Source organism: Talpa occidentalis, unplaced genomic scaffold, assembly GCF_014898055.3.
Source record: "Talpa occidentalis isolate TD23 unplaced genomic scaffold, MPIMG_talOcc4v2.1 talOcc4.17, whole genome shotgun sequence".
Classification (NCBI taxonomy): Eukaryota; Metazoa; Chordata; class Mammalia; order Eulipotyphla; family Talpidae; genus Talpa; species Talpa occidentalis.
Genome location: NW_023601754.1, coordinates 19,372,052 through 19,399,433, shown reverse-complemented (window position 1 = coordinate 19,399,433; position 27,382 = coordinate 19,372,052). Strand labels below are relative to the sequence as shown.

The following is a 27,382-nucleotide window of genomic DNA, read 5'->3' as shown; positions in this document are numbered from 1 at the left end:
GATGATTTTAATGTACAGCAAAGTTTGAAAAGCACAAATAACTTACTCAAGGTTGCAGATCTAATAAGCTGGTTCTGCTGACCCCAAGGCCAGCTTCCTCCTATTGCAACTGATCTTTGTCTCTTACAGGCTCAAATCTTGGGAAGACGCTTTCATCTCTGGACTAAAAAGCTGGTGTCTGAGAAACAAGCAAACACTCAGTAACATGGCCTTTAACGGTCATCCGAAGTCTAGACAGGGTGGAGCAAGGGAACCTGTGACAATGTGTCCCGTTCTCAGGAGCCATTCATGCAACCAAAGCAGAGGCAATTTTGAAGAGTATACATTGGATTGGGAGCGCTTTGCAGGACCCACCAGAGCACCTGGAGAAGTAAGCACTGTTGAAGCACAAGCTTATCACCCTAGCAGGACTGTAATGGACTTGGTTCAAAGGTTGCTGTCATTGAGGCAAATGAGTGACGTAAGGCACCTGCTGGTATGCTAACACAGAGTATTTAGACCTGTGCTCTCAAACATGGTGACCATCTGAACCATCTGGAGGGCTTGCGAAGCCCACATAGTAGGGCCAAAGTGTCTGATTCTATAGGTCTAATGGCTTACAAATTTGCATTTCTGGCAAGTTTCTGGGAGTACTCAGCTGGTCTGGGGGTCCACACTTTGAAAACTGCCCATGTAGATGCCATACAGTGTTACTGATTTCCACTTGCTTATCTGCTAACTGGGCACCTAGCAACTGCTTTCACCCATTACCTGCATAGACCTTCAAACGCAGGGTGGTTGGTTCCCAGGGATATTTAGTGACCACACTACTTGCCTTAAGCACCCCTGCCTAACTACAGCACCACTAAGAGATGGTACTGTGACCTCACTCTCATGTTAAAGACTAGAAAACAGAGGCTGAGAGCTAAATAAGTTGTCAAAGTGACACCGTATTAAGATGAACCATGAACAGCAACATGAGCCTTTTCACCTATAAAAATACTTTATGTGGTTCATCTGATAGCAGAGTCAACATTCTATCTGCAGTAGGTCTGAGTCTAGGGCTGGAATTTTTAACCGAGTTTTTTGTCTCTTCCCAGTCAGGCTTCTTTTCTAGACCACGGATGTTATTGGCCAACAGGACCAGGATGTTGACAGAAGCCAATATGGCAAGTGTGCAGCCATACCTGGTTAGTTACCTGCCTTTGCTACTTATGCCTCTTACTGCCTGCCTCTCACTTGGAGTGATATTGCACTGGTGACAGAGCTGACGCTATAGATGATAGCACCCACCTTGGGTCCCTCCCTAGCTCATTTAGGGTCCTTCTCATGATCTAGGCTCTTCTCTGCAGACACCCCAGGATGGAACCTGACAGTGGAAGTGAGACATACAGACAGTAGCTGTGCTTTGGGGTTGGGGTTCTGGAAAGCCTGCTGTCAGTTACCAGCTCTTTTGAGCACACAGTTCTGAATCTCATAGGCAGAGCAGCAGGAAAAGGTGGTAATTATGATGGCTCCTTTAAAGCAGGGGTGCCCAGCTAGGGGCAGTTTTGCCCCCATAGGACCATTGGTGATAGCTGGAGACAGTCTTGATTGTTAAGATTGTGTCAGAGGCATAGCTGGCATTTAGTGGTCAGAGATCAGGGGACCTTTTAAACCCTACAATGCACAGGTCAGCCCCACCCCCCATAAGAATGATCCAGCCCCAAACATGAAGGGTGCTGAGGCATCAGGAGGTTGTTCTCAAATGATGTCATATATGGCCCTGTATTTCTGTTGTGCCACCATTTCTGGTCATGTCACACGTAAGCTAAGTTATTGGGCCCTCCTGGAAATTCTGGAAGCTACCAATACCCTTTAATAAACACTTTATTATTTAAAATTAGTTGGAGGGGATTTTGTTGACTACCACCCAGAAGCCCAGCCAAGAGAGATAGCCATGGGGGAAACTAGAAGTGCTACTGTCTGTACGTCTCACTTCCACTGCCAGGTTCCATCCTGGGGTGTCTGCAGAGAAGAGCCTAGATTATGAGAAGGACCCTAAATGAGCTAGGGAGGGACCCAAGGTGAGTGCTGTCATCTATAGCGTCAGCTCTGTCACCAGTGCAGCTGAGGAGTGGGGAGCATTTCAAGTACAAATGTCACCAAGGACAGTGCAATCCTATCAAGCTGATGTGTGCATCTTCCATGTATGACATGTATATGACTATAAGCAGGTTAATCACCTAAATAACTCCTCTGGGTCTATCTACATGTCCCAGTTGTCTCGTGCTCACTAACATCATGACACATGCATTTCCACATGGCAGCATCATTTTTCACCTTGATGTATTTTCTGCCAAATTGTCTTGGAGCTACATGAGGCTAGAGGGGGGCAAACCCACAGGAGTGAAAGGCAACACAGGAGCCAGGTATATTCTGACTTCATGGCCAAACTCTTAACCACTAAGTCAAGGTTATCCAATAAATTAACTCAAAGGAGAAAAAGTTATAGCCTGGAAGATGTGAACAAATATTCAGGAGTCAATGAAACCTAGCTCATTTTCTAAGGCCAAGAACACAGGTGGTTCCAGTTACCAGTTCTATAATTGAGAATGATAACAGTATTAAGCTCATCTTTATGAAGATTAAATGAGATCTTCATTTAGGTGGTTAGCACAGAGCCTTGGCACGTTGTAAAATGTTCAATAAATGTTAACGCCAACATTTATCACAATAATACATCTTGGGAAACCCTTTGGTCCTCAGCTAACATCGGTAAAGACAAGATGATAAATCATTTTCACAAGTTTTCATATGTAGAACTCTAGAGAGTTCTTGAGCCCTTAATAGATGCTCAATAAATGCTAGTTCTCCCTGTCCTCCCAAATAGTCCTCTGTTATCTCACCACATTCTGACATTGCCCACATGAACAACAGGTCAGGGTGAAGGTTTCTGGTCCATAACACCCGCCCACTCCCATGGTCCTGCTTTCTGTTTTGCCTCTCACCTCCTGTAGAGCCCAGCCCACACCCCCTCCAGCCCCATACCTGCCTAGAAGACTCTCTCCCACCCCACTGCTGTCCTCCCATATTGACAAATGTGCAGCCAGCAGATTATACTCACAGTGTGAGGGAATCATTACCACCTGCTAATATTTTTATAGAATTTCATAAACTTGGTCATTCATGAATCATTTACAGTACTTTATTCCAATGAAGAGTTCACAAATCACTCAAATGCTGGCAAAATGCATAATAATGAGTAATATTTCAGGAGGCTTTGCATTAATATGTCAGCTTCCTATACTGCAAGAGCTAAGTTATTTTGCCAGGTACGATTTCGGGTCAAAAATGTGGGAAACTCTTTGGGAGGCAGGGGTAGGGAGAGTGGGCAGGTGGCAGTGGGTCATGGAGAAAGATGGTATTTAAGAAGAAACAGATCATTCTACCAGCCAACCCCCTTCCTGGGTCTGATAAGTGGAGTTCCTAGGAAAGAGGTTTAGAAATTTTGCAGATTAGATATCAAAGTCTAGTGGGAGTAAAATGGGAAGAAGTTTTTCTTAGTGATCAAAAATGCAGGCCTCTGGGGAGGAAGAGAAACAGATATGGATGCCAAATTCAATACATACCAGCTGGGAGACCCTGAAAAAGTTATTTAACAGTTATTTGCTTATCTGTAAAATGGTGTTAACACCTAATTCTTAAGTCTCTTGTGTGAAATGGATTAAATAAGAGAATGCATATGAAGTGTTTAGCACAATATCAGCCATGTAGTGCTCAACAGACAGTAGCTTTAATGATGATACACAGTTCAGGTGTCCAGGGGCAATCCTAGCTCAGGCTATTTCTTATCCTGTAAATCCCCAAGGTGTCTTCTACAATGCGTTCTTGATGGATTTGGAAATGTTAAGACCATAGCATAGACTTGCATATGAGTAGCACTTAATTTTAAAATAAACAAAACAGCATTGGAGCAAATATAATGAATGACAAAGCATTCACCCACAATTCCTGATTCTTTAAACTCGCAGAGGAGAGAAAACCAGAAAGGAGGGAGCTGGAGACTCACGCTCTGCTCTTTGAAGGAGCAGGTTTGCTTCTGACCACAAAGACACAAAGACCACCTACAGATCTAACTGTGCTTCTAAGATGATAGATTATTTCTCAGCAGACTGGAATTGCAGCACGATGGTGCCTAAAGTTTACCAGTGAGAATCACCCATTCTTATTAAATGTAAAAATATGAGAACCAAAGATAGAGTGATAGGTCATGTTCCTCGCAAGGATGTAAAGAAGACAGGACAAATACTGCACTGAGGAGCAAGAGGCATGTGTAGGAGGGTCAGGCTGCAGTTTGCAGCCCTTGTCCTTGTGTAAGAAGCTGCATCACCTCAAGTGCCAGCAGCCTCTCCAGTGGGGGCTCTGTACCCCGGAAGCTAGACCATACAATGGACGGGGTCAGCACCTGGCATTTCACCTGTACACTGTAGGCAGGGGCAGGAATCCATTTCTTTTGGAACAAAGTCTAGGCACTAAAACAAAGAACTCTATGCAGATGGGCACCTGGTATGTCTTCCTAACCACTGTATCCCCTTCTAGCTAGGAGGGTGTGTCACTCTGCAGGCATCCAATCTCCAAGAGTGGAGAGCCTGGCCTATCAGTCAATATGCTACAGAGCTGACTCTGAAACTGTAAAATAAAGTCACACTTATTCAGGAAAAGCTCATGCTTGAGATGGACAAGGTGGGTGAAGGCTCAGAGGTCTCTGGGTTTTTATTTTCCCTCCCTTGCCTGTAACTTTTACTAGGTTTCTGGCACTGCTCTGCATGTTTGACACGTATTAACTGCTTTAATCCATTAAAATCCCATGCGACAGTGTTCTATTCCCATTTTATGGATGACAGAGTTGAGGCACATGGTTCCACAACTGGTCTATAAGAGCCGTGATCTGAAAGCAGCCAGTGTAACTAACTGCATGCAGAATGCATGTTTTCCCTTCTTACATCACATGACTTCACTTTAAGGGATAAAGAATGAGAAGCTACAGACCAGGCACTATTTTATGATCTGATCAGCAATGACTAGTCAGCATGATTGCATGATTTCATCTTTTATGATCCTTAGAGGCGTGGCACCAGCTCAGTGTTGTGGAAGACAGGCAAGACCAGAGCGGGCAAGTTGCCCAAGACCACACAGATCAGGAAACAACAGCGCCGAGATTTAAACAGTGATTTTCTGAGCCAGAGTCTGTGCTTTTAATTACTATTATGATTTAGATACCACTTAGATTAAAAATAAAATAGCTAAATTAAAGAAAAACAAACAACTTAGTGGGGTTTCTACTTAGGCACAGCACCTGATGCCTTTATGAATACTGGAAAGGGGAGCCTCCCCAGTAGACATAGTCCAGGGCACAGTGCTGCCTTTGGTGAGCAAACTGGGAGCCAGGGCAGGTCCCTCCCCTCCCTCAGCCACCCTGTCCACTTACCCGAGAGGGGAGGGCTACTTCAGGACTCAGAAAGTCTTCTCCAAGAAGTCATAATAATTGACATCTTTGGTAGTGTCCAAACCAAACCAACTGGTTGACCAAAAACCACCTCTGCATCCTCCCTATCAATCCTTGAATACTGGCGTTGAGTTCTCCAGGCCTCTGGGCCTGCTCCAAGGAGTCTCCCTACCAGTATCATTTCTCCCTGTCCATGGGGGCCAAGGTCCTGAAAGGAGACTATTCTGAGGCCCTGGTTCATGGCACCCATAAGGACACCCAGAAAGTGACTTTAATTTTTAAACTATTTTTGGGTCCCACAAACATCAGAGACAATCAGTTAGCCCTGGAGGCATCCAAATTCTTGCTCAGCTCTTAAGACAACTCCCAAGGGTCACCCCCTCCCCCCAAAGCCCTCTTTCAGCCTCATGTTCACCAGTTCTCCATCCTGGCAACCAGCCCATCCCACCTTTAATTCATGCCAGGTCTACTTCCAGGCTGCACTCCCAGGAGACTCCCCTTCTTTGCTCTTTGTCTTGTTCCCTGTCAGCCCCTCAGGGAGTTCCTGAGGTGCAACTTCATCCAGGAATCTGTCTCTGATACTTAAAAGAGAACAGCAAATGCTGTGATGTTCAGTTTTTATCAGAAGGAAGAACTGCAAAGTTGTTGAAGACACCAACCTTCTCATGGCTGAAAGCAGGAAACGGAAGTCACAAACAACCTCTGCCTGGTCTCCCTGAATGGGTACCAACTTCTGAAATGATCCTTTTACAGCCTTCTATTTCCCCATATAAAATTAATGAGTACATTGTATGAAAACCAGAAAAGCAAAGAAAAACATCAACACCCAAGCACGACCACTTTGACACTTTGCTTCTGCTTCCACTGTAGTTCCCCATGAGCATGATGGGAACCGATGCTTGCTCTGTATGAGACCATGTGCTGTGTGCCTCTTTCCACCCAAAAGTGCAACATTTAACATAGGTCCCATTTAACCTTCAAAAATATTTTAAACAGCTATAGAAAACTTCCTTGCAAAATCGCACCATAATCTCACCACTACCCTACTCCTGAATATTCATCAATTGCTGCCATCTTTAAGGACCATGTCCTGCTATGACATCATTGTCATACACAAATCCTACAAAGTTCCCTCTTATTTCCTTAGGATAGATTTCCAAAGCACAATGAACATGTCGAAGGGGCTACACCTTTGCCTGCTCTTCATTATCAAGCTGGTTTCTGGAAAGCCAGCCTTAACCAATGAGTTCTGGTGTCCTCTGGGATTTCCCCCAGTGCCTGCAGCCTTACAAAGGCCGGGGGGCCTCTATTGATGACAGAGGGCCCCACTGAAACCCTGTTGGTGCTTGACACCACTCAGTTCCCAGAGAGATGCACTTAAAGTCTCACAGCCCTAGGTTTGATGAAGCACAGAAATAATGAACTCAGCAGGAAGAAAACCATCTCTGAAAGCCACATCTCTGCAAGCAGGGTGGGCACTCGAGGGGTACTCACTTGATAAGTAGCGATGGTTTCTCTGTCCAAGGCCCGTGTCACGGAGACGCTGCCCGTGTTCTCATTGATTCTGAAAATGCCTTTAGGCTCTTGATCCACTCCCTTCCCAGTGAGCCGGAACTTGGACCCTTCTGGTCTGTCACTGTCCACTACCTGGTCAGAGAAACAGAGTGGCATTTAGGATTTTGGCTGGAAAGCACAGAGAAAGATCAGGCACCTAACTCAGTGACCAAGCCAGCAACACAGGTGCCAACACAAAGGTGCTGGATGATCCTGACTAATACAGCATCTCCAAAAATAGCATCGCTGCTTAACACCTCCCGCCCTAATGTGCAAATCTTTGCAACTTACAGATGAAGAAGCTGGCCAGCTGGGGAGGGGTGAGACGTGACAAGACATACAGTAATGGATCTAAGAGGGCAATAACTCAGCAAGTTCAAGCGTGGCCATATTATTCTTAACTCCCAGGAAAGACTTTTTCTGCAAGTACGACCAAATAGGCAAGGAAAAACATTTATTGGACAATTCTGTGCAGGGCAAAGATCAATAAATGCTCTAAGTGTTTACATGTCTCCAGCCATCAACAGCACCACCTTCCCATGCTTCTACCATTGGCAGGGCATGGGGATGAGGGAGCATCACACACTGCTTTTTACAACCTTCATGACATTGCTGGTGGTAGAGGAACACCCCTATACTCATTTGAAGGGTGAAGTCACAGAAACACAGAGATTAAGCAAGCCAACCTGGGTTGTAGCTATTCTAAGTAGTAGTTTCCCTGCAAACATTTTTGCCATATTATTAATTGGTCATAAGGCTATCCTGCTGTAAAAGAGAAAAGAACTAACTGGAAATCTGTCATAAAAGAGAGAAGAACTATCCTAATCCAAAATGTAACCCAAACCCTGACCAGAACCTGAGCCCTATTGTGACTTCCCTTGGAATGTCTTCAGGCCAATTGTCTTCATGCCAATTGGGGACATGGCAGAAATATCTGCAATGAAGTTGTTTAAGACCAAACCACTGGGCCTGGGTTGCACCTTCTAGATAGATGAAAAAGGGATTCAGATCCTATTTCCATTTCTTTCAGGATATTTCTATGCAACACTATGGTTTCTGAATTTACTTTATGATAACTCCCACAAGTAATATCATATTACTTTATGATAACTCCCACAAGTCACCAGTCTTAACTTGACATTTGAACAACAAAGTAAGAAGGTAAAGATTCAGGAAGGTAGTCCCAGGAAGAGGGAATATTATGATTTGAATGCAGGTGATGTTGAGAGGTATTAAGAAACCGAGTTATGTTTTCTGGTTTGGGGGTGGGAGTGGGTCCTTTTGGTTTTATGGCATTCAAAGTTAACCAAATAAAGAGAGAAGTATTATAGGCATAAGTTGATTCTAGAGTTTGCCTAAGAATTCACCTGTACTTAATGTCACTTTATCATCAATACCTGTGAATATTAATTCAATTGTAACAAGTTTAAAAGGTCATGAATACCATGATGTTCAGAACATGCAGAAATCTGATAACCCAGCTGTAATTGATTTATAAATGACTAGGCATCAATTGTAACAAAGTCCATTGTGCCTTGAAGGTTTAGGAGCAAGACGGGAAATGGGCCTTGTAGAGGACAGGTCTTCCCCGGGGTCAATTTCTGCAACCCCAAGCCTGCAATTCCAGTGAGAGCCACCAGGTGGCAGTGGCGCCTAAGGCAGCATGACCCTCTTAATGGGATTCCTCATGCCCAGACCAGCAGACACAATTCCATATGGCAATGCAGGGATTTTTTTTTTTTTTTGGTTTCCTGATTTGAAATATTCTTTATTAAAATACACTGTGGGTTTTGATTAAATATCAATTCTGTTTGCATTTTTTAAAATATTAACAGAAAATATCATCTAAAGCAAGACTAAATAGATGTCATATCTTCTGATGAAAAGTTTCTAGTACTGCTTGACTTAATTCAGTCCCAGGGATGTTCTCTCCCTGCTCCACTCTGCCCTGCTAGGGAACTCCATGAGGTCGATAGACTCTGCATGTTGGGCTCACCACTGGATCCCTGTGCCTGGCACGGTATCTGGCATAGGGTAGGAACCAAGGCTAATTTCTGTATAAAAAAGAGTACTGCTCTTCATTCACCCCAACCCTCCTTAGGTTGGTGATCAGCCGAGTGACCTTGAATATGACTCTGTGACTTGCAGTTTCCTTCTTTGGTAAAATTAGGATCATACCACTTATTTAGGAGGTTGTGTATATGCAAAGTTCCCGGCACATAGAAGTCACAATAAATCATAACTAATTGTTATAGTAATGACCATAACAGAATTATGCCTTTGCTGTTAATAGGTAAGAGTGACACTTCTAGATATAAAGAAGTATTTCAGCCATAGTATCTATGAAACATCATAAATCACCCACCACCTCTTAGGCTTCTTAGTCTCTAGGTGGGGAGTTTCAGAGGAATCCCAGCCCACTCTACCTACACAGAGCTGGGGAGTTAGGAGGTGTCTATGGCTATCAACCCCAGCAGGCCCCGCTACACTGGAAACCACTATGTGTACATCAGGCGGACTTCCAGTCGACCTCTATTACACTCCATTAAACTCCTGAAAATTGTGCAGGTGCTTCCCTCAGCGTAGCACCCCAGCCTGTGGTCCTTTTGTTGTTGTTTAATGTGATGGCAGGGAAGAAACCCAGTGCTCTCCTTCTGGCCAGATCAAATCTGCCGCGAGTCTCTACTCCTGCAGCAGCTGTTAACACCCATTATACCACATAGCAGGACTTCACAATTAGTTGGTGTTCCCTATTATTCTTTGTAATTCAACCCTTCTTTTCACAGTGGGATTTTATTCTCTTTTATCCTCTGAGTAAGAATGGAAAAAATAGCTAATAATGAGAAAGAACTTGGACCCCAGGTACCAACATCCTGGGAAGGGCGTACAAATAGCACACAAGTAACTTGCCTTATACCTGGGTAAAAAGACTTCCCAGACAGTGTGGGGGAGCTTGTTGGTGGTGTGGTTCCAATGTTCTCTCTACCCAGGGAGGAGCAGGAAATACCAAGGCTTAGAACAGGCAGTGGCTGCTTGATCTGAGCTCCAAAGGGCAATCCTGCTGCATGCTTCTTACGGGAGATGGCACATAGTGGACAAAGCAATGCTCTTTGATCTCACTAAGTCCTGTTCCACTGCTATTCTCTGCTGCAAGTTACCAGTGGTACCAGGCTGGCACCACAGAAGGTGGTGTTCTATGAATTTACATACATACACATGTACTCATAGAATATATAGATATTTTGAATGTTTTTACATAAATTGGATCATTCCGTATAAATTATTCTACATTTTTTTCTATTCAATGTGGTTAGGGTGTGTGTGTGTGGTTAGAGAGTATGTGTGTCTCTGTGTGTGTATAAACATTTTAGGGTATAATTTTACATTTACAGAAATCTTGCCAAGATAAGAGAGTTCCCTTATTATATCTCTCATCCAATTCCCCCTCATGCTCACATCTTACATAACCGCAAAACTTGGGTCACATGAAAAGCTACCATCGACACATGCCTTTTAACTAACTCACTTATAGGTTTTATGTATCCAGATTTCACCAGTTTTGTCCCTTCTATCTTTTTCTGACCCCAAATCCAACCCATGGCCCCACAGAGCTTAAGGATCATGGTTATTAATGACCTATTCTGGTGCCTCCTTTTGGGTTATGACTTTTCCTTAACTATTGACATCGGCAATTTTTTTCTTTATGGAAAACATTCTGTATATATGGAAATGACACCGTCCCCAAGTCCTGTCCATCATGCTGTAAGAGCATCTCGCCTGCCCTCTGTCAACCTGCATCATCTGCATTACAGAGTGCTGCCTGCCTTGTTTTCTGGGCTAGAACATGGAGGGGACACGGCACATTCACAATAAATACATGAGTACTGAGTAACTCAATATTATAGTAGTCTCCTAACTGATCTCCCTGTTTCTGACTCCTTTCTTTTCTCTTCCTGTCCTAATTTTGACCAGAATGGCCATTCTAAAATGCAAACTCAATGGGTCCAAGGCAATTCCCTCACTACAACTTTCAGTGGCTCCCTATTACTTTCAGGGTAAGTTCCCAGGGCCACAGTAACCATGAGCTACAGTCCTGAACTTTGTCCACTTTTTCTGGACCTGTGCCAACTCCCATCCCCCCTCTTGTCTGCTAGATATCCCTCCTCATCATGCTGGACTCAGCACCAGGCACTCCCATCACCATAGCTTTTCTGGACCCTCTTCCCTGCCCTGCTCCATGTGAACTGAACCTCGTGCTTGGGGCTTAGCCTCACTCACCAGTGGGTCTATCAAAGCACAGAGAGCAGATGGCCTCTCTGCTGGTGGTGTAACTGACCCATGGGCTATTTATTGCTTATTCCCTTTAACATTTCCTGGGCTTCTAACATAGAAGATGCTTGATTAAAGTTGTGAGTAAAGGAGTGCAACTTCATTTGTATACTTTTATTGGACCATTAAATGCTTTATAAGATCCACAAAGGAAGAATAAAGATAAGGTCTGTTGTACTAACCTATTTTGCTTAATGCAGTCACTTTACCAGATATCAATACCTTTTCACTTCTCTTTTTGCTAATCCCTAAAATTAACTTCCCAGGCAGTGGCAATGCTCAGGTGTCCTGAAGGGACTTTGACCCCAATCCCCCAGAAGTGCAGACCCTCCATCTAAATAAACACCATGTTTGCAAAGCAGCTGCAAGACTAGTGCTCTAGTCCTTGCCTGTCACAGCCAACAAAATTGCCTCTCCTCTACTTAGACTTGATTCTCCTCTACTTAGAAAATCAGAGATATTTATTTTCAAAGGACAGAAGACTCTATACCTATTTTTTTTATGATCCAAAGGATACAAACTAGAAAATAATTAGATCCCTTGCAAAAAATTACCAAAGGGAATAAATCACATATGAACAGTATAGGTCTTTGTGAGATGGAGGTGTGATTTTTCCTTCACTCTTAGAATATATTTTGGCTTCATAAAATGAACGTATATTACTAATAAAGTTTTAAAAAACAACTTTTTAAAACATGTAAGAGGAGCTTGGAGTTTGATGTACATGCTAATTTAGATGTTTCCTATTTCATGCCTTCATTATGGTTATGAGGGGGCATTTGTTTTATCATTAGATGGTTCTTTAAGGTGATCTGTAAGAATGAATTAATTTTCAATGTGATTCAGTCTTTGACATGCCTTTGAACTTGAAGACACTTTGAACTTGAAGACTGCCTTTTGCAGTCTGGCAGCTGTTAGATCCAGGTGCTTCTCTCCCTTGTGTTGTTCAACCACTTTCAACCACTAGGCAGGAGGAAGCCAAGTGCCCAACGATGAATGAATGAACAGATAAATAAAATGCCATTTAGCCATACAATGGAGTACTATGCAGCTTTAAAAATGAAGGGAATTCTGACTCACACTTCAACAAGGATGAACCTTGAGGGCATAATGCTGAGTGAAATAAGCAGTCACAGAAGGCTAACTATTGTATGATTCCACCTATTTCAATATGTAACTCGCACAAGCTTTTCTCACTGCATTTATTGTGCACACCCAGCTAACACCAATGTTCTCTTAGCCTCATGGTCACTGATTACATGATTTTCAGTAAGATTCTTCCCTCCTGAGCATTATTTCCTCCAATGTATTGTCTCCCTATAGTTTCTTTTCTTCCATTCAAAATATTTCTTCATCATTTATGAGCTCCAGAGTGCTCACATCCTCAAGGACAATATGATCACAGCTCAAAATGTTCTATGATAGCCCTGTTTTGCCATGAGTGAGATGTGCTGAAGATGTTATAGCAGATCAGAGAAAGAAGAGGTCACCTTTGGTTCATTCAGTCATAGTGCTTCACTTGTCTGGGCCTAAAGTCCATTCATTGCCCACCAGTTTCCTGCTTGTGCATCACTGTATTGCCCAAGAGAATAACTGGGAACCTCTGCTGTCACTTCTGGTTGCTTCATGCAGGCAGGCTATGAGTCACTCTCCTGCTCATACGGTCCCTTGGTTGTTCTACTGAAGTCAATATGGTCCCTGAAATCTCTAATGAAAAGATTCGCTATGCCTGTTGTCCCTTCTGTTTAGGTATGAGATTATTGGTAGTGAGGAGGCTGTTCCTGAATACTTCATCTGGGCACACAGTGGGACTATACTTCTCCAGCTACTTGAAGTTTAGTCATAGGACATGTTTTCATCAGTAAAGTGTGAGTGAAAGCGATGTGTCAACTGGGCTAATTAATTCTGATCAAAAACTTTAAGAGTGATGATATGCTCAGCCAGGCTCATTTTGCCTGGTCAATGGTGACCAGTGATGTTTCAAATAGTGTTGATTTCGTCAACTTAGATCCCATAGAAAGAGTGAGGGCAATGCGGAGAGACCCATCTATCTCTCAGTGGACATGGGGCTCAGTTAAACCTTCATTACATTGGTAGACTGAAACATGGAGCTATCACTACAGCAGAGCCCAACTCATCCTGATGAGCATGCAGAGTGTTTAGGAGAATAGGGTTTAAAAGTAGATAAAATTTAGTCTGCATTCCATCTCAGAACTCACAATATGGGCTTATTGGGAGTTGTGTGGCCGCTGAGCCTATCCTCTGCAATACAGAGGAAATAATATCCTTATTCTTTTTAAAGATTTATTTATTTATGTGTGCTCAGGTGAGTAAATGATCTGGGAGATATTTAGTTTTATAAATATGCTCAATAATACAAGGGATTTGTTCTTATGACTATGACATGTGATGATGATGTAAATAAATACCATGCATTGATTACTCACTCTGTGTCACACACTATTCTAAGCATTTTATATACACTGGCTCACTTAATCTTTTTAACAACTCCATGGGTCCTAGTAGGAGTCTCTACTTTGCAGAGGAAGAGACTGAGCCCCACAAGCCCTACTGAAAGCAGCTAGGCAAGGCCTGACTGCAAGTGCTAGGTTGAGCAGGAGCCCCAGGATTGATTCACAAAGTACTGGAGTCTGGATGTTGGAAGTGCTCCCTGTCTGGCCCACTTCGTGAACACTGGGAGTGGAGATGTTCATTTCAGGCTTATGTCAGTGGCAGAGCTACAAGATAGGAACTTCCAAATCTCCGTTTCTACACTTACAGATACCCTGGGGGCCACTCATTTTCTACGTACATCAAATTCCTGGCAGGAACATCCTTACTTTCTTTTACCCTCTGAACTTTGTCATAGTAATGGTGTAATATGGAAGTTTCTACTTGCATTTTGGCATCTAAAAGGATAATAAATTAATCATGCCTTTGGGTATTACTGACATATATATACTTAATTGCTTACAAACTTGCCAAAATTCCTTGTCATTGTTCTAGGTCTCTTCTGTCCATCAGTTTAGGTTTTTACACTTTCCCCCTAAATATTAAAGCAAATATTAATGCATTCTTCTGAACCACAGTTCAGGGAAAGCAATGTAACAAAATCAGCATTATGAACCTGAAGCTGTTCCCATTTGGAAGTAATAAACACAAAGAATTGAACAATTTCTCCCTGGAAATGTATGTTGGCTGCCCTTTCACTGAGAATTTCAACAACTTACTATTCTTATAATTCAGGACAAATTTTAATGTTATATCTGATGCTTGGGAACACAAGCCGTGTCAAACACACATAAAATTTCAATTGAAAGCCAAGTGTTGCTTCTGCCTTGGAGTACCTGGGTTAGAGGGACCTGTACCTAGCTTTTTTGAAGTTCCTCAGTCTCTACAGCAGCTGTTATCTCTCACAGTCACCTGGGTTGAAATCCTTCAAGGCCCCCATGCCCTCATTTTCAGGGAAAATTTGGGTCCCCTTAGTACCTCATTCGAGACTCTCTATGGTCTTCAGCTTCAGTGGCAGCTGAGTCCATGCATATGACCCCACTTTGTTTTGTCGCCATTTCTCCTCCTTGGGCCTATCTCTGTTTCAGCCCTGGGGTTACCCGCTGGTGAAAGTTGAGCCTGGCCTGTCAGATCATCTCTTTGGGAGGCCTGGAACTATGCAGGAAGGACTGAGTCAGTTAGCTTAGGGTTATGGACCCTTCCAGTCTTATGCTCTTGAAAGATAAGTCTACCATTTTGGGGAGACTCTATTGGACCACAAATGGAGACTTTGACAAATAGCTAACTAGAGAAATTGAAAGAGAAAATGATGAATACTTGTGTGGATATGAAGCTAAAAGGAGTCTATATTATATTCAAGGTCAATGTTACAACCCTGTGGATGGTAATTTACCCTCTCCAACATTACTTCATCTCATACTGCTGACCTGGTCTCCAAATTATACTCTTCTACTTATATATCAGTCACCTTTCCCAATGGTGATTTGTAAATGGCTTTACCGCACCAGGTTCTTAATAAAGAGATGTCTGCCTCACTCATTCCTTCATTGTCCTTCTATCATCTTATTACATCACCTCCTCAGAAAGGACTTCCCCAACCATCTTACTAAAAACACAGTGGATTCCCTTTCAATATGGCCATTATTCTGTTTTTGATTTCTGTCATAGGACTCATCAACACCTAACACAGTTAACTGTTGTCTGTCTCTCCTTACAGTTACGATGTAAGTTCCATGTTAGCAGGGACTTTTGTTCATTGCCATGAACAGGGCATGGTCCATAGCAGATATTCAAACATTTCATAATTAATAAAGAAGCTATGTAAAAAGCAAGTAAGAAACCGTATGATTAGAAAGGAAAGAAAATTAATGCATAAATCAATGAACATGCACAGCTACCTTGGATTCAAAATGACTTATCAATTGTGGTTAAGACCCAACTCTGATTCATGGACTGGAGTTCTGAGAGATACTCTAGTATCCCCTATAGAACCATTTCAAGTGATCCTCCTAATTAAGAGATTTCAGTCATACACACACACACACACACACACACACACACACACTTTTAAGAACAAAGGAAAGAACTCCCTACAAATTAGCAACCCATGAATGCAAGAGGATCAGCTTGGGTAAATATCATTCTTCCTCTGAAGCTTACAGCCACCTAATCTATGGCTTTTCCAAGGGACACCCAACAACACGGGGTCATAAAAGCTGCGTCAATAAATGCTTTGGAAAGGTGTTTCAGAAGAGTCACAATAAACGGAGGCTCTTGGTAGGGATTATGTATGGACTTCACGTTCCTCTCAAGAGAAAAGCTAATCCTCTCAAATAGACTTGGGTAAACACAACTGCCCAACAACTGCCTTGTAGGTGATAACCCCTGAACAGATCTCACTGTGTGGTTTAGTTTGTGCGGTGTGTTTTAACTCGGGACACAGGGGTGGTAGAGACTATGTCAGGAACGGACCCAGGAGGAAGCATACATTGAAGAGAGAAGCAAGGTGGTCAGTTCTATATAACATGAGCACAGAAAGCCTCATGTTTGGATACTAGAAAGAAGGGGCAGGAGGCACAGTTTTGGGTATCATCTGAAGAGCCGCAGAAGAGGAGATTAGCTTCATTTTGCTGTTTCAGAAAAATCAGTCAATGCAAGTTATGGAAAAGACAGATTTCAGCTCAAAAGAAAGAAAATAGCCTGAGGTTGAAGAGCTCCAGCTGATGGCAGAGCTGTCTGGTGATGGAGGAGGCTGCCACTGTGGCGTCCAGGCTCACACAGCCATCTGGAATGGGGATGCAGAGGGATCAATACCAGACAGACCCTGAGGTCATTTCTCACTCCCAGCTGCTATATGTCCTTGAGTCTGGACCTTGGAGCAGCCCTGTGTGAAGCAGGTGAGGGATGAGCTGTTGTCCGGGATCTCTGTTTAAACTACTTTCTAGCCCTTCATCTGGGCAGGGGGTCTCTCTCATTCCCTGTGCCTCTATTTCCATAGGTGTTGAGCAATGCCTACCATTCATCCTTCCGCAGGCAAAGCTTTAGAAATGGTTTCTTGCTCAGTCTGCACTCTGGCTCTAATAGGTCTTTGATTTTTGACCTTGAGCTAACCTTCCCATCCATCATACATCAATTCTTTCTTAAGTGAGTTTTCGAGGTCCTGGAGAGTAGAGATGTGTGGCTGGCAAAGAGTAGGCACTCCACAATGCAAACGATTATCTCTTGAGTTCATCTGCACACATAAACATGTCAATATCAGGAAGAACAATTCTATAATTCAGAGGACTTTTACAAACCTTCAAGTTGTATCCTGGGTGCTAACTGCTTTCACTGAGGCTCTATAACTCTCTGGAGCCATGGTACAGCTTCATGCGCATTGTACCAGGTAGTTCTAATATTTATGTTTCATAGGTGGGAATGTGCCACTCCATGAGATGACGTAATCTGTTCAATCACATAACTCAGCTCACTGGGGGCCAGGATTAGATTTGAGAAATCTAAGACCATCAGAATTAATCGAGAACTCTGGATTCTGATCTGATGCTAACTCCTAGCTGTGCAGTTCCTCACAGTTCAACCAGATATCTCTTCACAGAGCAGGGCTGGTCGTTTCAAGGCTTTGGCTAGATTATGAAGAAGAGAGCTGTGTCTCCTTTGCAGGGTTCCTGTTGAACAGATGAGCATGCTCAGATTCCAAGCCCGTGTGGCCTGGCACGCTCACTATTACAGGGCCCGAGGCCCTGGCCCATATGTGCAGATATACACGCCACACGATGAGAAACGAATGCATGCACAGTCCTGGTGCTTTCTGACTTGAAGCCAAACAAATTTACCCAGGCTCATTTGTCAGCTGCTGTAAACTCCCCTACCTCCCAGGCTAGCTCATCCTGCCTTCCAAGTTTCTTAGTTGTTATAAGATTATCACAGAAGTAAATCAAAATGTTCTCAAGAGGAGAAGAAAAGATAAAAGCAAAAAATGCAACATCCCCAAGAGAGGAATATTTTTTATAGTTCCACAACTCTAGCAATTCTGTCTTTAAAAAAAATCCATTATTTAATTTTAGTACCATGGAGGTGCTAGTGATGAATAATGGCTCCTCTTCTACCTTCTAGTATTTCTAAAATATTAATACTGGTTGGATGCCTCTCCTAAGGGGAAGCAGGAGTTGAATCTTTTATAGGTACCTGAGTCCTGTTCCTATACTATGAATTTATTTGATTACTAGCAATCCTATGCTCTGGGTTCTTCAAATCATGTCTGCACCAAAGGCCCGAGGCCTCCCAGCGCAGCGGAGTAAGCTATGTGGTGAAATAATCCCTTTCTCATTATTTTCTTTGTTTAAATCTTGACTCTTATTATCTATTAAGATGCAACCTCCTATCTCCACTAGACTTGGTTTGTGAATCATAAAGTGAAAGCCAATGATACATCCAAGTTCGCAGCTCCACTGCCCCTGGATCAAAGTCTGTTAACACCAATAACAGGTGATTACATCTTTACCTGCAAATTGTTGATGTTACGCTTTGGACACAGAGTTTTAACTTACTCAATCTGGAATGAGTCATAACTGTGTGTGTGTGTGTGTGTGTAATGTGTACATGTACATGTTTTCTTTATACTCAGTGTATACGAGAAGGATTGGGGAGAATGTTTCAGAATAAACTAAAAATATATACTGCAAATTATTGCATTTCTGGGCAGTGAACTTTTTTTAAATAAAAAACCAGGTTGCTTTTCTTCTGCATTACAAAACTAATATATGTGCCATAAAAATTCTGGAACACAAACCAAGTGAAAATGTAGAAATAAGACAGAAAATCAGAAAGGGAACAATCACCTTAAATGAGCAATTAGACTAGAGAAGCCCACTAGATATTTACGTGATATAGCTGAGCACACATTCTTCAGAAGTTCACATGGAATATTCTCCAGGACAGACCACAAATTGGGTCACAAAACAAGTGTCAACAAATTCATGAAGATTGAAATAATGGGAAGTATTTTCCCTTATCACAATGATATTAAACTAGAAATCGACCACATCCATGGTACATTTTGAGTTAACTTTTTTATAAGGTATGAGGTTCAGGTGAGGTTCACTTTTTACCTAGAATGTCCAATTGCTCCTGTACCATTTGCAAAGGACTTAGCCTTCCTCAACTGAATTGCTTTTATACCTTTATTAAGAATAGGTTGGATATATGTGTCTGGATTTATTTCTGGGTTCTCTATTCTGTTCCATTGATCCATGTGTGTTTTCTTCCACTGTATCACATCATCTTGATTAGTGCAGCTATATAGTTTTACCATCAGGTAGAGTGATTCCTCCCACTTTATTCTTCTTTTCAAGATAGCTTAGCTATCCTGGGGCCTGTACATTTCCACATAAATTTTAGAATAAGCTTATTTATGCCAACAAAAAGTCTTGCTGAGATTTTGATAAGAGTTACATTAAACCATAAACCTATCTTTATGCTATTTTTACATAGTATAGCATGAGTCTTTTCTCTAGTATCACTAACTCCATTCTTCAAGAGTTAGTAGAATTTTAATTTATTTAGAAAACATACATTTTCTTTGCTTTTTAGTTTTCTGCATGGTTTTCATCTATTTCTTTTTGAGATTTTTCCTTTTCTTGATGATACTTTTCACACCTCTACTGTGTAGCCAGTGATCTTTCAATGGCTACCAAATATTTTTAAAATAGATATAACATCATTCAACAACCATTGAGATATAATAGATATCTGATTCTTTTCAGTTATGGATAATGCTAATAAAATTACCAAAAAAAAAAAAAAAGAAAAAGAAAGAAAAGAAATAAAATTCTTGGCATTTTGAATGATTTTCTCAGGATAGATCCCTAGAAGCTTTAGATTCCCATTAGAGTTCCATTTTACTCAAAGTAGAGGAATATTTTTACAGTTATTTCTATTGGATATTCTTTCACATATATTTATCTGTATGTAAAAAATATTACCACCAACTTTAAACTTTTATTTTGTTATGGGTTTGAATATCAAAGTAGGAGACACACTCATTATGAAGCAGAGAATGTAGAAGGCAATGAACAAGGCAACAAACATATTTCCCAAGATAATAATGGCGCAATGTCTACTTGACATGACCCTTCACCTTGCAAAGCAATACACCTGATCTCAGATATTCCCCCCACCTACCCAGGCAAGTTAGGGGAGAAAATTCAATTCCTATTTCACCTACATTAGCCTTTTTTTTTTTTTTTAAGATTTATTTATTCATGCATACAAGAACCCGGGCACAGGCCAGATGCGCAGGAGGGTGAAAGGACTCACCAGAGACAGAGCAGGATTCAGAACAGGCAGACTGATTGAAATACACTGCTGAGGGGAGCAATGGACGAGACAGGAGAGGTCTGCCTCACCATGAGGGATTGTGCTCAACTGCCTGCACCAACAGGGGAGGCCCTACTTTAGACTTTAGAACTGCTAACTGCTACTAATTTTTTTTTTTAAATCTCTTTCATCCTAAAGAAAAAAAAATAGTTAATAAGTCATTTTCTTTTTACCCAAAAAGGAGAAAGGGACAAATTACCCAGCCTAATCCATCTCCTTATTGTTTTGGTCATAAAGAGGCTGTAACAGGAGATGGCCCTGAATGGAGGGAAGGGATATCTGCTCTGCTGGATAATCAATGAGACTGGGGAGGGCTGATGTGATTCCATTTATGCTTCCCTCCTTCCTGATCGGCTTTTCTCCTTTTTCTCTAATGGAAGTGGAGGTTCCATGGAGCGATAGGAAAACAATGTGGTTTCTCTTTGTATGCAGTCAATTTGCTTTTAAAACTATGCTGGATCGACCATCTTGCTTGAATTGCAAGTCCCTGAGGACTCAGGAGAGGGGGCCCTGGGGGCATGTCAGGGTGCCTATAAATCCCATGTGTACTCAGCATGGACTGCAGCTAGAAGAGAGGGGCCCAAGGCGGTCTGTGGGGCACATCACTATTCAGTATTAGGAAAAACTGGTCTATATACTCTCAAATACACCTGGGATCAGGTGTCCTTGAGGATTGTGCGGTGGAGATAAATTCAAACTATAAACGTGGAGGTGTGGTGCACAAACATCCCCTGTGAGTAGCAATCTAGCTAATGGAAATACTCAGTCTTCTCTCAACCTTGGGATGGCAGGAGACAAGGAGGGAAAAGTGGGTGTTAGTTAAGTATCTGCTTTGGGACAGGCAATTTACTAGGTGCTTCTCTTCTGGTTTTTTGGTTTTTTTTTTAAATTAATTTTCACAATCTAAAGAGGCATTGTTAGCCCCACTTCACAGAGAAGGAAGTGGAACCCTAAATAGCTGAAGTGAATTTTCCAAGAAGAGCTTGTCAATCAAAGTCAGGTTGGTTTGATGCTGGGCTGAGTTCCTTTTCCTGCCATTCCTTGGTGAAGATGCAGAGGAAGACAGAAAAGAAGGCAGTGATTTATGCTAAAGAACAGATATAGCAATAAATCAACAGAGCGATCAAGGTAGGAGCCCCCCCAGTTCTCTGCCTTGGAGCTCTCTCTTGCACAAATGGGTGGAATTCAGAGATACTGGGAAAGGGACTCAGGAAGACACCTCCTGCTGCCACTGTGGATGGGGTCTCACCCTCCTCCATCCTGCAGAGAACCAAGTCTCCTCTAAAAGAACACGCTCCCTGCCCCAGTGGAGACTCCTCCACTGCAGATAATCCCTGTCTGGTGCCCAGTGGGTGAGACAGCTGGCGTGCAGGGTTGGGGTTTAAATTCTTGTTCGGCCTCTTAATTATCAACAGGTCAGAGAAGACACCAGGTAATCTCTTAAATGCTCAGCAGCCTGTGCTATACCATGGGGATAATACCCACCTACAGGCTTGCTTCGAAGAGTAAGAAAGAGAGAATATAGGTAAAAGCTGGCACCAGGGATGATTCGGCATCGGTTAGCAGGGTAGCTACTGTCACCTGTCATGGATAACTGCTGCATTTTCCTTATGCATAGCTTCCTGTTTCCCTAGACCGAAGATTCTCCAGATCATAGGCTGTCCTTGGGGCCAAAGCACTGGCACTCCCCAGGTGAAGTGAGGTGATTGACATATGCCCCAGACATCTAGATTCCCCCTCCATCCCTCATGGGGGCCTCCATCTTGGCCAAGTCTCTGATTATAAAGCCCAAATACATAGCCCCAAACTTCCTTCTGTTTAACAGATGATTTCTGTGTTTTTTTTTTTTAAAGATTTATTTATTTATGCATTCAAGAACTGAGGGATAATCCAGAGGGGTGTGTGTGGGGGGGAGAGGATTCACCAGAGAGAGTCGGGAGCAGAACAGGCAGATCTACTGAAATACACTGCTGAGGGGAGCAGCAGGCAAGACAGGAGAGGTCTGCTGCACCATGCAGGTTGCTCCCTGGCCTGCTGGGGGTTGAATTCATGCTGCAGAGGTTGGCAATACCTTGATAGTGCTGTCTTTAACCCCCGCACCACCAGGGAGGCCTGATTTCTGTGGTTTTGGGGTGAAGACAGATGCACCATTTACACTCCCCAGAAAAGAAGGCCTTTGGTCTTTAGATGTACTGTCTCCCCTGTGACCTATGAAATTCGAATCTTCTCTACACTTACGAGGCACAATTGGGACAATAGTGTGCTGCGTGCACATTTCCAGACACCAGAGACAAAAAGTCTCCTTAGCCTTCTGGAATTCACAGCCTGGGAGAGGGCTTGGGAAATACACATGAAAAGATCCTCTCAGCACACATTTCAAGTGTCCCATAAAGGCAGCGACAAGGGGCAGCTACTCCCCATCCATGCAGCTAACCGTGGAATTGCGGGTCCCACAGGGCCCTCTGCTACATTTCTTCTTTGGTTATGGGTCTCAGAAAATGAATTTGCTCAGATGACCCTCCTCCTGTTTTGTGGGGAGAAGGTTGGGAATCACACAGAACACCATAAGCAAGATATCTTGTGGTAACAGCTAGAAATGTAAAAGCACGAGGGATCACTTTAAGCAAAGGCCACCCCTCTAAGAAGCTCCAGGAAGAAGCCCCTGGCCCCCCACCTCTCCAAGGTCTCTGCAGAGGTGAGTCACAGAGAAGTACTAGAAAATTCACACTCAGGAGTCAGCTGTTGAAAGCTATGAGAACAGATACATGAAGGAGGAACACTGCACAAAAGAAGCAGCTGTCTTTGTAGTTACACAATATTATTTCCAAGGAGTTAGGTTTTCACCTGAATCTACGAGGAGCCAGGTAGTGTGCCGGATGCTGTAAATAATACAACAGTTGCTATGGAGTCAGTGCAGCTGATGTTAGCTTCTGTGCTACTGGTGCTTTTACCACTTCTCATTGACCATCACATTAGTCCTAACTGCTTTTCTGCCTCTGGTAGTTAACAAATCAGCTTCATAAGATAATGTGTTTTACAGGAAGGGAAACTCAGGCACAGAGTGGATAAGAATTTTGATCAAGTCCCCACAAAGATGCACCAGCAGAAGCATGGATATAACATAGACACCTATGATTTACTACAAGCTTATGTCCCAGTGAAGCTCAACACTTACAGTGTATTATCTCATATGACTACCTAGGACTGTGCAAGACAGACATTTACAATCTCCGTATTACAGGCAAAAACCCTGAGGTGGGCCTCTCTGGGGGCACAGGCTGTTGAGCGCAGCACTGTGAAGCTGTCCGCAGCCTCTGCAGCGTCAGTTTGATTCCCGGCAGGCCAGGGAGATATCCACAAGGTGTGGCAGATCTCTCCTGTCTTGCCTGCTGCTCCCCTCGGAAGTGTATTTCGTTTTGTCTGCCTTGTCTACTCCCCACACTGTCTCTGGTGAATTCTCTCACCCTCCAGCGCCTCTGGCCTGTACCCCAGTTCTTATATAAATAAATCTTAAAAAAAAAAAAGACATGCCGATATTTAAAAAAACAAAACAAAACAAAAAACAACCAAAACTCTGAGGCTTCAACAGGTAAGAAATTTTGCCTAAGGATCACCTAATCTTTGCTTCCCACTGAACATCTGCTCTGAATCACTATATTAAGCAATCAGATCAATAATTTGCTAAGAGATTAACCAAAAACAAATATTCCTAGCCCAAAATTGCCATTTAGGTGACCAAAATAAGTAGACTGAGAAATGGTCAGTGCAGTTGTTTCAGCCAGCTTAGTAATTACATAGTAACAAAAGGGGATTCAATCAATTGCTTAGCAATTAGCCGTTATGAGAAGATAGGGAAAAAAATGCAATTGACTGTTTGGTAGAGCAGGAAGCATTTTAAATGTCACCACAGTGAGAGAAATATTTGAAGATTTGTCTTCATAATGGTTAACTAATTGCAATCTTGAGATTTTATTGCCTTGGAAAAATAACTCAATTCAAGAGATGGAGTATTAACACTTGAGGCTATTTCTCCTTTGTCTTAGTTAGCATCAAGGGTGGCATGTAAATTGATCAATCCCTATCATCTAAGAAGACCCCCTTATTACCAATGGCCTCCTTGAGGGAGGGTCACAGGGCTACCATTATTTCCTCATCTATATGTACCCAGGACAGTGTGGACACATGGCAGGTGCTCAAGACATGCTGGCTACACTAAATTGAAGTTGAAGAGAAAAGCTGGGGTTTGTCCCCCAGCTCTGTAAGTGAATTTCCCTTAAAGTGAAGCTCTAGCTCTGTCGATGCAATTTGACTTTTGCATAACTACTGTGAAGAATGGTTGCTACAGATTTCTTTTCCTGGCAGGTTATCCAACCCCTTCTGGTATCAGTCTCCCACCTGCCCATCAGCTAATGCCACAACCATCTCTCCCTCCATTGCCATCTGCATGGGAATGGGTGTCTGGCTGACTGAACCCAAGTCTCTGCCTTCAGAGTTGGCTTCAGCAATGGGCATTCACTAGAGTTGGACCAAACCATTCTCATCATTTTCCGCTAGAGCTGGTAGCTTTCTTTCATCTAATCATGATGCTAGGAGGATGCTGTTTGTGACCATCTTCCTTGACCAAATGAAGGAAGAAAGTTTGCGTAGAGAAGGGAAAGGTGAGGCCAATGTTCAAAGAGTGAGAGTGAAAGGGATTTTTCAAATCTGACATCCCACTGTTCTATGATTTACTACAAACTTATGTCCTGTGACATCCAGTTGTACTCCTGGATTTGCTGCTTTTGGGGATCAAACACATGCTATATTGAGTTATTTGATTGTGATCCTGTCATATACAACCTCTAAGTCCTGACTAATAGAATCCCTTTCCAGCTACTGCAGTTACTGTCGTTTTGGTTTGTTAATATTGGGAAAAACAAAGAACTAGACATTGAGAACTACTGGTAGATTGTAGATGGGAATTAAAACTTTAAGATAAAAATGTGGGACATCCTGAGGAAGCTGTGGGCAGAACGATCCTGTTCAAAAGGAGTGTCATGCGTGAGGGGCTGGAGGGACAAGCTTGCAGATGAGTATTTGGATGGAGAAAGGCAGGAATTTGTGGAAGAATCCAAAGTCAGAAAGGAGTCCCCAGTTAGAATGGGATCCATACTGAGAAAAAAACAAACAGTGAAAGCTTTTATGTTATCTGCCACAAAGGGAAAAATAATTTATTTTATTGAAACAGAGAACTGAATTCCTTTCTAAAGATTCTATCAAATGTAGTTAATGAAAATGGGAAATTCACCATGCTGTGTTACTGACTGAAGCAAGGCTAGTGAATGTCAGTAGACTTCTATACCTGGGAGTCCATTGCTAGAGAGAAAATTAAAAGTACAGACTCAGAAATGTCCTCACTCCAGTCTCCCGTCACCCTTCACCAAGGACTTGGTCAATGATGTGCAAACCTGCTCTGACAAACAAGAGAAAGGAAGGAAGGTACAAGAGGCAAGCTGCTGAGAAGGCACAGTAAACCGTAATAATTGCTTGCAAAATTTTATAGTTGATCATTAATCTTAACTACCTCAATTTCTAAAAAGAAATTCATAGTCTTTTTAAATAGACAAAATTTAAGTTGATGGGAAATTTAATAATGTTCATGCTGAGGCAAAAAGAAATTCCAAAAGTCTTAAATTTGTTGCAGACTTTAGGATGGGAGAGGTCTATACATAAAGGATATAAGCTGAGAGTTGGACCCATGGCCAAAGCCTGAGCTGGGGCTTTTAGCAAGGCACTGAACTTCTATGAGCCTCAGTTTCCTCTTCTGGAGGGAGGGGCAGTTTGGGAGATGCTGGCCTCTTTGCAAACTGTAGTATGGACTAGAAATGAATGCAGGAAAGTTCACAGAGGTGTGAAGCCTGGGGCATACCAGGCAGCAGTACCCAACACAATAGAGCTCCAACTACCACTGCCCAACGTTTTCCAAATATTTCCAGGATCTGATCATGACCTCTCCTCTTACCTTCCACCACGACTGCCCCCATCATTTCAAGAATTTGAGTGATTACAGCGGCTCCCCACTTGCCACCTCATTTCTTTTCCCTTCCCACTGCCCACCGTCTATTCTCCATCCATCTGCAGCACAATCCTATATAGACTTGCAGACTTGCATACCTTCCTACGGTGTGGCTTGTTGTCTCTTTAGAACTAAGGTTAGACTCCTTCCGGGGCCTACAAGTTGTGCACGATGCAGCCACATGGGTCTTCAACCTCACTGCATTGCTCTCTCAGCTTCAGCCCCACTGGCCTCCTGCTGTTTCCAGAATGTTTCAGACACACTTCTGCCTCAGGCCTCTGCGCTCCTCTTTCCTTCTTTCTGGGACATTCAGCTCCTGTATCCTCTTATTTTCTTCTCCAAGTCTTCTCCTTGAGGGCACCACTTTAAACTGCAATCTTCCCTCAATCTGCAGTTCTTTCTTCTTCATATCCTTTACCATGGTATTTATTTTATTTAGTTTTGATTTATCAGCTTCGCCTTCCAGAGGATGGATTCTAAAAGGCATGATTGGTCTGTTCTTGTCACTGCTATATCCATACAACCTGCAGAGCCCTTGTCATGGAGCCAGAACTCAGCTTATTTTTTTTTAAAGTTTTATTTATTTACACATACAAGAACTGGAGTATAGGCTAGAGGTGCCGGGGGTGAAGGACGTGTGAGAGGATTCATCAGAGACAGAGTGGGGAGCAGAACAGGCAGATCTACTGAAATATACTGCTAAAGGGATCAGCGGGCGAGAGAGGAGAGGTCATGTGGGTTAGCTCCCTGGCTTGGCGGGGATCAAACTCGTGCTACAGCGGCTGGCATTAGCTTGATAGTGCTGTGTCTTTAACCCATGTGCCGCCAAGAAGGCCCGTCAGCTAATTTTTACTGGCCAAGGAATTAACCACTTAACTCCACAGGTCACTCTAGAGTTCCTGTTTACCAACCTGCAAACAGAAACCTGTGCTGCAGAAACCTATCCCTTTGAAGAGCACCTTGTCTGAGATTTGCCCCAACAGCACATCCTATGGGCTCTGAGGATACAGGCTAAGCTGTATACAGAAAAGACAACAGGATGGTGAAATCAGGGAATCTGGGCTGACAGTCCAGTTTTGCAGTAAAGCTAT

General features: G+C 42.8%; 1 protein-coding gene across 2 annotated transcripts in view; it reads right to left on the bottom strand.

Annotated features, from left to right (window-relative positions):
- CDH13 (cadherin 13) overlaps window positions 1–27,382 on the bottom strand; it is a 953,577-nt gene that overhangs the window by 423,323 nt on the left and 502,872 nt on the right. For both annotated transcript variants that reach the window (XM_054697025.1, XM_037516234.2), the window contains one exon: window positions 6,962–7,114. In XM_054697025.1, coding sequence (XP_054553000.1) covers window positions 6,962–7,114 — 153 coding nt within the window. The remainder of the gene's footprint in view (window positions 1–6,961; window positions 7,115–27,382) is intronic.